The sequence below is a fragment of the Urocitellus parryii genome, chromosome X (assembly GCF_045843805.1).
Source record: "Urocitellus parryii isolate mUroPar1 chromosome X, mUroPar1.hap1, whole genome shotgun sequence".
Taxonomy (NCBI): Eukaryota; Metazoa; Chordata; class Mammalia; order Rodentia; family Sciuridae; genus Urocitellus; species Urocitellus parryii.
The window spans coordinates 14,235,585-14,249,492 of record NC_135547.1 but is presented as its reverse complement, the minus strand read 5'-3'; the positions used below and the strand labels follow the sequence as shown (position 1 = coordinate 14,249,492).

Below are 13,908 nucleotides of genomic sequence, written 5' to 3'. Positions count from 1 at the left end.
GGAAGTCTGGGCCCACTTCAGCGAACTACGTGGATCATGAGCATTCTTCCAGAGCAATGCAGAAGCTTTATGGAGTGGAGGAGTTAGAAAATTTGAGACAATCTTCTTATTATTTCATTTCAGGAGTGTCATTCCTCAGCTGACTGCTGTTTCAGGAATGAAAGGTGATGGGGAACAGACTTGGCCAGATGTTGGCTACAGGAGCAAGCAACTTTGGCAGCCAAAACCAGGCAGTGTCATGACACTAACTGAAAATGTTTTAGCTGCAAAAAGCAGGAGGATGCTGCGTGCTGTGCCAGAGATGACTGTTTTATACAGTGTCCCATCTGAGACTGCATAACACATTCACCGGCGAGCCAGGGGGCCTCCTAGTCATAGCAGGGGCCGAACAACACACAGCACACCAGAGGGCAATGCACAATCAGAAACAAAAAAGGAGAGAGAAAAGAAAGAAGAATGAGAGAAAACAAGCAAAACACGCGTGTGTCGGCCACAAACCTTCGGGCTCTGTGTTCTCTTTGTGGTGTACTTGCTTCAGCGGGCAGCAGAAGATTTCGTGACACTTAGCACGAAAGGGGGACTCTTTTTTCTTTAATTCCGCAGATTGGATGGAATCTTGCCGTAACATAATGTATTCCTGTGTGCCAGGGGGGGCGTCATCCAGAACTGTGGTCACCACATAACAAAATGAACTCAAGTTAGAGCTTTATGAAAGTAGTGAACATCATAAACCAAACCTACACCCAGGGAAAGACTAATGAAACAACATTTCCTACACAAGTTTCAAAGAAACACTTCGAATAATGGTGATTTTATTTGTAGGGGATGAGTTTAAAATACTAAAGCCTTGGAGATAGCTACTCAATCATGTATACCTGTATGGATAGTAAAATCAAAATGTAACAGTTTTATTAACTTATTTATTTTTGGTATCGGGGATAGAAACCATGGACATGTTAACCACTGAGGCACATTCACAGTCACTTTTTAACTTTTTTAAAATTGGGAGACAGGGTCTCAGTTTCTTATGGCCTCAATAAATTGCTGAGGCTAGCTTTGAACATGCAATCCTCCTGAGCTGCCAGGATTACAGGTGTGCACCACCACACTGGGTGCAATTTAACAGTTTTAAATTGTACCTGCAATGAATAAAATATCTTAATATCAACAGCCATGCTGTATGTAAATTATCACCATGTAGAGCTCACATGCTTCCATTTGAGATGCAATATAAATATCTACAGATGAAACTGCCTAATGTTGACCAATTATCAATAAGTCAGCTCATGATTCTTGGTCTGTTCTTGGTGAGGGCCTAACTTCAAAGAGATGTATACTGAATCTGACAGAAGTATCTAGGATTCTGCTCTTTGGTTTCCAAAGAGAACTGGGGCCATGATAAATACCCTTCAGATGTTCAAAAACCATTAATGAAGTCCACAGATTCTGGCTGATAGCCCAATAATCTATGGATCAAAGACCTACCTTATTGGATTGTGGAACAGCAGGGCCTGGTTTACTAATTTTGGCCTTTTAGATGCACACCAGGCTCCTCTCAGTCTGCCCTTGCTTTCTAGGCCCCATGTGTGTTTCCTAAGTAGGCCTGTGAAGCACCAGTGTTTTTTCCCTGTAAAACCCAGAAGTCTGCCTTCATAGGGTCCACTGCTACATTCTATAGTCAGAAAACCACCCACCAAAGTGGGTACAAATTGGATCTGCATTTGCAGAAACAGGGAACAAACCCCAGAATGGATTTTTTTTTTCTCTTTCACACTCTTCCCAATGAGCCTATTCCCTTTCACCAGGAGTGAGTCAGTGCCTGCAAAGCTGTGATTAATGATTTCCTGACTCATTCTTGTCCCCCAAATGCATACACTTAACATGCATTTAGGAGGACAGATACCACCAGCAGATTTCTTATGGGGAGAATAATGTTGTGGTGTTTGTGAAAAATAAATGGTTTATGGCTGAATTTAGATGGGATCTGAAGTTTCTGTGCTTGGCAAACCATTCCTAGCTCATTGGCTGGGATTTTAATGGGCTTTAACAACTTCCTTTCATATTGGGGGGGAAATAGCTTAAAAACAAACATAACTTTTAAATTCATATTATGAGTTTGGAACAAATTCTTGATAGATTGCCTGTATTTGGAATCATTGTCATCCTTTATAAGTCATTAAATTATGCAAGAAAGTTATGAATATTTTAGTCAGTTCTCTATTTTGTTCTAGTAGTCAGTGGCAGTAATCAAAAATATTCTATAGATACACCAGCACAGCTTTTCCCAGCACAGTGTTCCCTTCATCTACCAGGGATGTTACTGCAACTTTTTAGGATCTTGTTGTGGGATACACATCTTTGCTAGCAACAGCTGCTGTTCAAAACATGTGCAAACATTTCCTGCCATGAGCAGATAGTTATGATAATATAGACACTTATCAAATTTCAGCATCACAGCTGAAGACAAATTCTGATTTTTACCATCCAAAATATTTAAAGAAAACTCCCCAAATTAGAACACTTTTTTAAAAAACCCACAATTATATGAAAACTGAGAAATCCATTTTCATGAAGTACTATATAGAAAACACAGTTTAAGATTAAAGGGCAATTGGAGGATAAAAAAGAAAAAAAATGACTTTTGCAGATTGCATAGGAAAGTTGTTGCTCAGGAGCACATGATATATATATTGGTAAATTGTCTTCCATTTTCATTGTTCAATAGCAACAATGATGTCACAAATGGGCATTTTGGGAGATTAATGGTGGACCAAAGCTAATAGCCTTTGGCCGACTCTCCAGCCATCAGCTTTTCCCAGCTGGTCATTAGTTCCCAGAAAATGCCTTACACTGCCATTATTATTATTTAATTAGATACAACTGGTTATGTGCAACATACAACAAAATTCCAGCAAAAGCCACGTGCTGACTGATACAGGGCTAACCCCAAAATTCATCATGATGAAGAAAGCACGAAGGTCATGAAAGTGCAGGATAATTGTGTACCACAAAATTCCCTCTCTCTCCTGTTCTTTCTTCAAATTGAATTTAGCAAGTGCAAAAGGTGCCAAGATGAGAGCATTTAAGGAGCCATCTGAGTAATAACCACAGGCATAGAACATTTCTTTGAAAATCGTGAACATCTGGGAGTTAATGGCTCAGCTTTGGGTCACAGACTGTCTCTCTACTCAATGCCTCAAACATCAGTCAAGTCAGGCACACAGAAAAAAAGAAAGAATAGTCAACTTCACAGCAGCTTGATGTTATGTTGACACATGCGCTAGAAACATTTGGATTTTCTAACCAGAAAGGGCATTCTATAAGCAACATCTCACTTGGGTCTATAAAATCTCTGACCTTAAATTTATTTTGGAGGATGAACTATTATATGAAACCCTCTTATTCCCAGGACTTCCTCAGGTGGGAGACTAGCTATATGTGCAATGGACAACAACAGGAAAGAAAGGGGATTTCCCATAGGACCCCAGCACTAAGGCAGGTGGGAAGCTCCGTTCTACTTCCCCAAGGAAGGGATGAAGATAATGTGCTTCCAAGGGCCACCAGTTCTAGAAAGGTAAGGGGTTGCAAGGAATTCAGCTCATCAAAATGGGAAAAATGAGATTCTTCTTTTCCTGGATCAATCCACTGTTCTCAGCCATTTCTCCCCTTCTGGTAAATTCCCTTCTTGCCCACAGCCTCTATCCTGACTCCTCCCTCTGTTCATTGGAACCTTTTGTTCACATTTCATTCAGTGAAAACTCTTGCCCTTTCAAACCACAGATTTATCCAATCCTGGTGGGGGTAGAGGGTCAAAAATATCCATTGATTAGGTAGACACTGGAATTATACAAAGTTTCCTCCTCTTTCAGAGGTTCAACTTGACTCTGCAAGGCAGATAAGGTGGTAACACTGGCTTATGGTTGGTTTCTGTATCCAGGAGCCCCAACCTTTTCAAAAGGCTGCTGAGCCCCATGAGAATAGCTGCAAAGGGTTATGCCTCTGGAGAATTTTCACTGACAAAGCAGTACCCTCAGTCTTGACCACACAGCCCACACTGTCAGGATTCCAAAGTACCACAGGAATAAGTAGCACAGGGTTACAAGAGACAAGTGCACCCATGCAAATCCACACATCCACAGACACACAGACACTGACAGGTGGCATACTCAGACACAGAGGTGACAAGAATAAGTGACCTTAGTGGTAGAATTACAGTTATAAGCACAATTTATGCAGGAGCTAGTTCCCATTACAATAAGATTACTATCAACTAAGCATTAGGTGGGTAAGCCTGCATCTAGATTTCATTTCTGATCAGCAACACTGGACTGATACAGAACTATCCCCACCCTTCAGTAGTCTTCTTGCCAATTACCAAAAATCAAGGTCAGGGACAAGGAGCAGTCATGATAAGAGAAGAGAATTTGGTAGAGTCCAAGCCTGCTGACCAGGCCTAAGATACTCATATTCACAGAAATATTCCCATTTCAATCTAGAAAAAAAGGAAAATACCAATTTATAGCAATATTTAACCTCTCATAAATATTTAAAATATCAATATACTATATCTTTCAAATGCATTTTTGTTTGTTTGCTTTTTGCACCATTGGGGATTGAACTCAGGGCCTCACAAATGCTAGGCAAACACTCTATCATTGAGCTATATCCTGAGCCCATTTTCTTATTTTTATTTTGAGACAGGGTCTCCCCAAATTGCCCAGGCTGGCCTTGAACTTTAAATCCTCCTGTTTTAGCCTCCCAAGTAGCTGGGATTGTAGTTGTGCAATGCCATGCTTGGTTTAAATGTACTTTTAATTAAAAAGTTCATCATGTATCCATATTTAGTAAGTCCAGCTCTTAGTTTACAAAAATATATCAACAAATATTGATATAAAACAGCTAGCCAAATATCTAGTAATATGATGTAATCCTCCATGTCATTCCAAACAAAATTTCTTTAGAGAAAATTTAATGCAAACGTTTTGTTTTAAAACAAGAAAAATAAGGCTTAGAAAGGGGAAATGGCTTTAAAAAGTCACACAGTAAGTTATTGGAAAATCCCAGAAGCCAGGATTCTGGCATGTTTGCCAGAAAGTCTAAAAGTAGACTACTTTGTAAAACCATCAATACATTGATGGTTATCAGGTCTTTTAGTATGTCTTCATTTTCATGATTATCTCTGTCTACAACCAATTTTTCTTTCTTTATTCAAAGACAGAAAAGTATGCAGAAACAACCTAGAAAACTATTTAGACAATGCCAGAAAAAGCACCTCCCCTGTCTCCAGGATACTGTAATTCACAGGGTTTACTGGCTTCAAGCTGGAAGCAGTTAACAAGCCCTCAATTATTTGATGGTTCTGATTTTTGGTTTTTGGGGGTGTTTTTTTGCTTTTAAATTAACTCTTCACAAAGATGACTCAACATAATTAATGATACATGATTTAAATCAAAGCAAATCTAAGATCACCAGGGCAACAGAAATGAAATTAGCAATGAGACTACCAATCAAAGTTATTAGACATATATTAGTGACTCCAACAAGAAAATACTTAAAACCCTCTATGAAACAGAAAATATGACAAAATATACAGATTACCAAATGTCCTCATGTAATCGCAAAAAAAAGTGAGAGGAAAATTCATTAATTACTGTGATTAACCTTCCATGTCACTGAGCACCTGTTATGCTGAAAAATACATAGAACCACAACATTTGTAAGTGCTAGGCCCACATTCTGCCTCCCTAACTATCTACTTATCTGAATATGGTATTAAGCTTTATTGCCACAGTGGACACTATAAGATGGCAGGTTTAAATGTGCATGAGGAACTTAAGTCAACAAAGAGAATATTAATAATAGTCATTAATATTGGTAAAGGTGGACATAACTTTAACATATTTGTTGAAGTTTTAGTTATATTCTGCTTTATAATCTCCACCTATCTCTATTCTGTACCTCAAACACTCATAGGTCTTTGTCTATCTCATCTTTCTTCAGGTTGTTCTGCTCATTTCAGAGTAGAATGAAAGGCAAACTTCTTACCATGGTGCCCATTCCTCCCAACCTCCTCAATTCCATCATATACCTTCTTGCTCACACTAGATTCCATTAGCCTCTAAAATATTCTGGGCTTTATCTTGCCTCAAGGTCTTGGACTTGCTGTTCCCTCTGACTGCCCTTCTATGTACTTCAGGAATGCACCTCTTAGAAATGCCTTTCTAGATTTCCACTTGTCAGGATAATAATTCTATCTATCTATCTATCTATCTATCTATCTATCTATCTATCTATCTATCTATCTATCTATCTTGTCTCTCAATATATGAATGAATACAAACACCCTGAGTCTTGGATTTTATATATCTCCTTTGCCATATATTATTTATGGGGTCCAGGATAGGGCCTCACTCTAAATTCACACTCATTAGCCAATTGAAAGATGCTCTCCTTCTTCACTCACCCTTCCCAAAATGCAAATGGTTAGCTTCATCTCCTAACTGTTAATTTCCATTTAACTTTTTAGGAAGTTTATCTGGTGATGCCTCAGGACAGCTTTTAGGTTAATATAGGCTTTTACTAAAAATTTAGAAGAATAATTACTTTCACATATATGTCTAGAATATCACCTTAAGAACCATGTTTCAGTCTCTTTAGAGAATACCTTTGTTTTGCAAATGGCCTAAAACATTTTGCATATGGTAATTTTATATGCACAAAATGAGTTACTTCTAGGAATAGGCGTGCCTACCTTGAACGTGTGCATTAAGGAGGAAAAATAAATGGAAAGAGCACATTGCCTGGCATGTAGCAGGCACAAAGTAAGGGGGCACTGCAGTGGAGAAAACGATATTCCTGCCAGAGCGAAACTGCTGAGCCTGGCATTCTGCTGGATAAAAATCAGTACCTCACACTTACTCAACACTTTCTGGATGACCTATGGAATGCCACTTTACTGCTCTGAACCTCGGTTTCCTCATTTTAGAAATAAGAGATTTTGACTGGACCAGGGTTTCACAACATTGAACACATTGGTACTTTGACCATTTGAGGCCTAATAATTCTTTGTTTTGGGGTGCTGTTCTGTGCCTTGTGGTAGGGCAGCATCCTTAACTTTCACCTGCTAGATGCCAGTAGCACCCTCCTCCATTGTGACAACCAAAAATGTCTCCAAACATTGCCAAATGACTCCTACCACACCCACTGAAGCCATAATGTCTTAGTTGAGAATCAGTGGACTTGAAGATGGGTAGTCTCTCTAAGCTACAGTCATCTTTGTAGCACTAATCCCAGATGTCCCTTTATGACATTCAGAGATGCTCAGCATCCTCCAAGACATAGCAATTCCATTCAAGGGAGCTTGGCCCACACAGACCAGGAAGAGAATGGGATGCACTGGTGAGCATGCCAGTCATCCAGGGAAAAGAACCCCTCTGACTGGCAAAGTGGAAAGCCCTCTATACATCAGTAGAGCCCTTAGTCATCTTAGGGCAAAGACTTTCCTAAGTGAGTGCCATTGGTTGGGACTTAGTGCGTACTCTCAAGGGCCTTCTGTGTATCATAGGTGGGCCCAGCCAAGCAAAATCTGACTTAGGAATTAGAAGCAAGAAGGGAGAGCTGGGGGAACCTTCTTTGGCATTATGACAGCAGTTCCCTCCAAGCCTAGACTCCTCATCATATAATGGCCCATGTATCCAGAGAGGATACATCTACCTGCTAAAGACACAAATGAATCCATTCAGAAGAAAAGGGCAGCTTCCAACCAGCAGAGAAGAGTGTGCTTCCAGGTGTCCTCTGCCCTAGCATGAATGACACATACCTCATCCCTGCTATAATTTTAAGCATGTGAGAAGAATATGGCAAGATTAGACAGAAGTACATTCTACCATAGTATGTTGGGTATTGCTGTACAGCCCCATGGTATAGTTAGAAGAATTGATACCAGCCTGTAACTTTCAACTTTCTAGTCATATCTCATTGTACTCCCCTCCCATAAATGCTCTTCAGCTTCAAATCAAATTTAAGCATATGAGACACTTACCTAGAGAACTCGTTAAGACCCAGATGGCTGTGTCCCACCCCCAGAGTTACTGATTGCAGTGGATTGGCATAGAGCCTGACAATGGGCATTTCTCACAAGTTCCCAGATGGTGATGCTGCTGTTGGTCAGGGATCACACTTGGAGAAACAATATCCCCAAGATACCAGTTCTGTCTCTCTGTACTCACCTGTACCTGTCTACATTCTCTCTTGTCCAGTGCAAATGTAATCTACACCAGTGATTCTCAGCTGTGACTGAGCATTAGAAGCACCTGTGGGACTTTTAAAAACTAAAATAACCATGGTGGCAAGACAGATTAATTAAACTAGCAGCATTTCCTGGCTGTAGCCTGAGCACTGGAAGGTTTCAAAGCTCCTCAGGTGTTCTGACTGCATTGCCAGAGTTGAGAATTACTACTCTACATAAAGCTTTTCTTCCTTCTCTCCAGTGAAAATTCCTTTCTCTTTTTCTCCAGAGGGAAGATTCAGGTCCCTGATTATCTTATTATTTCCATCTCTTTCCAGAGCTCAGTCTAGGCTTCCGTTAACCCTTGTTCAGTTGTGCAGTGGTGCTATTTACTGTTTAAAATGTCACAGTGGCACATATTACTACACAAGCAGCCCTCTTCCGGCTTGAACCACCATGATGGATTACTCAGAGCTCCACTACAGAATTAATACAACCCTTCCCTGTGTTCTCATCTTTAAAAATGTATAAATGAATATATCCTCACTAGCCAGTTTTATTTAACTGAATAAAACCAAACTGAATTTTTCTTAATGCCCCTAATGATTTTAGGTTGGTGAGTGAGTCAAGACTTCCAACACGTGTCTTGCCCTAAAGGCAATCCATGAAGCTCCATCTCTCCACCTTGGTACCTCCTCATCAGTTTCTTCATGGGCTCCTCATCTATAGGAGCCCATACAGAGACCTTTAGGGTTCACATAGAACCATGTAAAACTTTACATTAGCTGAAACCTTGGGGAACTCAAAGTTCACAGGCACAAAATGATAGCAAAAACTCACTACAAAACTTGCTGGAGACTGGCTAAATATATATGACCTTCCTCTTGAACATCATAAAAAAGGGAACTGGGGGATATTTTCCAGAAACTGTTTCTTTAAATCCTACAATTCAGTATTCTGATAGCTGCACAACAAAATCACCTGGGGAGTTTTTTAGACAGTGTCCATACACAGGACCAACCTCCAGAGACTCTGGTTTAATTGGTCTATGAGTGGGGTTTGGGCCTTGGTAGTCTAATGAGTTCCCCAGGTGGTTCCAAGGTGTACTGAGGGTGACAAAGCAATATGTTTAATTGAATGAGAAAGAGAAAAACCCACAAGTGTAAGCACAATTAACTGAAAAAGATGTTTTCTGAAGAAAAAAAGGAAAAGCTCTACAGGAAGCTAGGACTTTAAAGTGCCAGGCTCTTTGATCAAGTGTGGAATACAAATGGATCTCTCCAGGAGTAGTGCAGTATGGTATACTAGCAGTGTCTTTAAACTCAACCTGTTCCAGGTGCAAATCATAGCCGTGTACTACTTACCATTACCATGAATTTGGGTAAGCCATGTATTCTCTTTGGGGCTGTTTCTTCCCTCATAGAAATAGAGTGATAGCTGGTCTCCCAAGTGAGAACAAATACAATTTTTTTTGAGGCATTCAGTCGCAATTCAACATTTAAAAAAAACACACACACAACCAGATGGCACTTTGAAAGAAATATGACTTTTGCTTGTCAGTCAATATGATGATCCATGAGCAGTACACCATCTTTTTTCTCCCCTGGGTCATTCTCCCTACTTTGGCTAGAAACTAAAGTGAAGATCATGTGAAAGTTTCTTTGGACCCTGTCATCCCTTTTTGGTGTCACCTGAGAGGTTGTTATACATGCAGACTCTCAGCTCTGCAAATTCCAATTCAACAGAATTGGAATCCATATTTTTATAAGATTGTAAAGTGATTGCTGTGCACAAAGTTTGAGATACCTCTGGCACTGTGGTTGGCACATAACTGGTATTAAGTATAGATTCATTCATTTTCTCCTGAGCCCCAACTTTTCTTTGGGCAGAGTTAAATGTATATTCATGGAAACCCAGGCCTGGGGTGCAAGAGGGAGTACCTTGGCCACCTCCTAAAGGACCCTGGATAAGTCAATTTCCTACATTTTACAGATGACACTACTGATTGACAACATTGAACTCCTTAGAGTTGTTTTACCAGTTTTAAAACATAATGTGAGTGAAGTAGCTAGCACAACATCTAGACCTTGTGTTATGGTTTGGAAGTGAGGTGTCCCCCACAAGCTCACGTGTGAGATAATGCAAGAAGGGTTAGAAATAAAATGATTGGGTTATGAGAGGCTTAGCCTAATCAGTGCATTAATCCCCTGATAGGGATTAAATGAGTGGTAAAGCAAGCAGGATGTGGCTGGAGGAAGTGGGTCCCTGGGGGCATGCCTTTGGGGTTTATATTTTGTCCTTGTTGAGCAGAATTCTCTTTGTTTCCTGATCATCATATTCTGAGTTACTTTCCACTACCACACACTTCTGCTATGATGTTCTGTTTTATCTCAGGCCGCAAGAGTGAAGTGAGCCATCTATGGACTGAAACGTCTGAAACCTTGAGACCCCCTCCCCAAGTGAATTTTCCTTTCTCTAATTATTCTTCTAAGGTCTTTTGGTCACAGTGACAAAAAAAAAAGCTGACAAAAACATCATTATAGGTACTCCATGTGTTTTCAGAATTCCCTAAGCATCAAATGAGCCTGACCTTAAGTTAACATTGATAACGTTTTTCACAAGGGGGAAAAAACACCAACCACCCATATCCTCGCTGATCCACAAAGTCCTTTCCATGATCTTCACTTAACTATTTGGTGAAAATAGCAGGAATCCAATGACCCAGGGAAGAAAAAAGATGGCTGTATTGCTCATGGATTATCAGACTGACTGATGAGCCTAAGCCATACTTCTTTCAAAATGTCATCTGGAATTTCTTGAAAATGTTTAATTGTGACTGGCTTCATTGACAAATTTTATCTGGTCTCAACTGTCTTGTTATTAATGCAAAGTATTCCTGGCCCAATGTACTAGGGACTGAATACCTCTGCAGCTTTTAAAAACTACTTACAGACTGATTCCATGCATCACTTTTGTACTAAATTTTACATCTTTCTCCATGGATAATAATGGAGGTCACTGGTTTCATTTAAGGGTAAAGTTCCAAGATAATGCACTGCTTTGTGCATGTTGTTTCAGCAAACTCTGACCTGTGTGTGTGTGTGTGTGTGTGTGTGTGTGTGTGTGTGTATGTGTGTGTGCGTGCATGCATGTGTATGTGGCTTAACACATGCTTTTGCTTTTAACTACTATTAGTACAGACGCTCCAGTTAGGATCTCGAAACGATGTCAGAGCTATTCACAGACACTTTTTGAGCTGAAGTCTTCCCATACTTTGATCTTAAGACCCTTTTCAGGGAACATCACAGACTAAATTGCTAGAGGAATCTATTTTCTCCTCCTCAGTCATTTCCATTTCTAGAGTACTACATCTCAGAGGACTGAGGTTTATGTGCCAGTATACTCGCAAGCACACTCTGAAGCCTTATAGCCTGTCTAGAGCATGTGCACCTCCATATCACACCTTCTCACACACAAGGCACAGACAGGAATCCTGCACTGGCTCCCCCTCTCTATCCCCCTCACACTCTTCACACTTGCACTTCAAATTTCGAAAGCTAATCCCTGATGCAGATCTCATGGGCCAAGGGAGAAGTTTGATCCTGGTAGTTACCCCAAGCCTCCTAAGATATCCTGGGAGCTCAGAAAATCCCATTTCACAGGTTCTGTTGACTCCCAGGAATTCCTTGGTCCTTGTGCTTGTGGCTGGAAAATTATACTACAAGGTTATTTAAAAATTAGACAATTGGGAGAGTGACTAGTGCCATCTGGCTCACCTCCACTTCTCCATAACTCTCCTGCCTCTGAAAGCATTGAAGAAGGAAACTAATGTTGCTTTCTATCAATCATGAAATGCTTGTATTTTCAAGTAGTCATAGTTCTCTTCCTTCCCTTGTGACCGTTTTTCTGTGCTCATATGTGCTTCTGTCACCTACTGGTGCCTCCTTTCAACTTCAAGGATATAGATAAAAAAAAAATCACTTCAGGGCTGGGGTTGTAGCTCAGTGGTAGAGTGCTTGCCTAGCATGTGTGAGGCCCTGGGTTCCATCCTCAGCCCCACATAAATCAATAAGTAAAGGTATAAAATAATACATTGATACATACATTAGTGACCCATCTTGACTGACCCTTCAGCAAGAACCATAAAGCAAATACTAATAAATAGGCTCAGCCATAAAAACAGCTCTCAAAAACTATGATCTGTGCATATCTTCATGGCCTTGTGCTCCCAGGCTTTCCACAGAATATGGCTGTGCTAGTGATGGCCGGGTAAGCGGATGAGGAAGGCTGAGAACAAAGGGGAAGAGAAGCTTCTTCCACTTAATCAACACATGAGTCCTGGGTTCTCTCATTTCATATAAAATATACACTGTTTAGATTCTTCTCTCGCTAGTTAGTCACAAGCTCATCAAAAGGCAGTTAGTTCAATTTGGCCTCAAAGTCATTCATCAATTTGCAAGCTCAAATGGTCCTCAGCACCTCCAGAAGGTGCAGTTTTCTACCTATATGCTAAGGAATTCATCCCCCTTAGATAGTCAAAAGAAGCACATTTTTAGCTAATGGAAAGCACCAGAACATGGCTCCCAATTAAAATAATTGAAATCCAGAAAATAATTCTAATAAAGAAAGAAACATTCCAATTAGATGGGTGCTTTTCTTTGCACTCATGCCTGCCACTGCTTCTGACTCCCCATTCAGTAAACAGAGCTGGCGCTGCTTCTCAGGAATTCCTGCAGGGAATTCAGATGGAAGGGTATATTGTGCCAGGTTAGAACCCACTCCAAATTTGTTTGAGAAGAATCTTTAAGCAAATGGTATTTGAGTTTGTTTACACTTGGCAGCATTTCTGTTTAAGAAAAAGGCATTACGATTATTTTAAAAGCCTCGAGCCATCAAATGTCCTTAAAATAGCATTTAATGATTTAGTTGTAAATGAATCATAAGCACTTATATTTAACTTCCCCCTCATTCCCTGTAAACCCAGCTGCTTTGGTGAGGTTTTAGCAAAGGAACACTTGGTCTCCTTTTTTCCATTTAAAGGTAGATTTTCCAAGGTGGGCTCTAAGCTGGGTTTGGTGCTCAGATTTAGAACAAAAGGAAGACTCTGTGTTTTTAAAATAGTAAAATAGAATTCCGGATACATATTATTTACTTTCACATATCATATTCAATACTGGCAGCAACCCATGTGGCAGATAATATTATTGTTCCCATTCAATACACACAAATCTGAATGTCAATGAGGTTAAGGAAGATTTTCCAAGTAATCCAGCTCTGAAGTTGGAGAGCTGGAACCCAAACCCAGCCCATGCCATACCCACCAGACCCTATCGCATATCCATTTGTTCATTTGCAGTAGGCTCAATAATGACACCCACCAAAATGCTCAACTTTGAATCCCTGGAACCTGTGACTATGTTACCTTAGGCAACAGGTTGATTTAAGGTTGCCAATCAGTTGGCCTTTAAGTGTAGGGAAATTAGATTATCCAAGTAGACCCAATGTAATTACATGAAGTCTTAAAAGGGTAGGTAGAAGAGTATGTCAAAGAGATAAAAAGGAAGGGGACGCTGAAGAGATGAAAAGAGAGGACTTTCTTTGCCACTGGCACCTCTGAGGACAGAGGAAGGGGGCCATGAGCTGAGGAATACACTTTCACTTGAGAAGTTGGGAATGGCCCT

General features: G+C 40.2%; 1 protein-coding gene across 5 annotated transcripts in view; it reads right to left on the bottom strand.

Moving 5' to 3' along the window:
• The window catches only part of Fgf13 (fibroblast growth factor 13), a 522,252-nt gene that overhangs the window by 197,243 nt on the left and 311,101 nt on the right, over nt 1-13,908 (bottom strand). For all 5 annotated transcript variants that reach the window (XM_077793712.1, XM_077793713.1, XM_077793714.1 and 2 more), the window contains one exon: nt 499-666. In XM_077793712.1, coding sequence (XP_077649838.1) covers nt 499-666 — 168 coding nt within the window. The remainder of the gene's footprint in view (nt 1-498; nt 667-13,908) is intronic.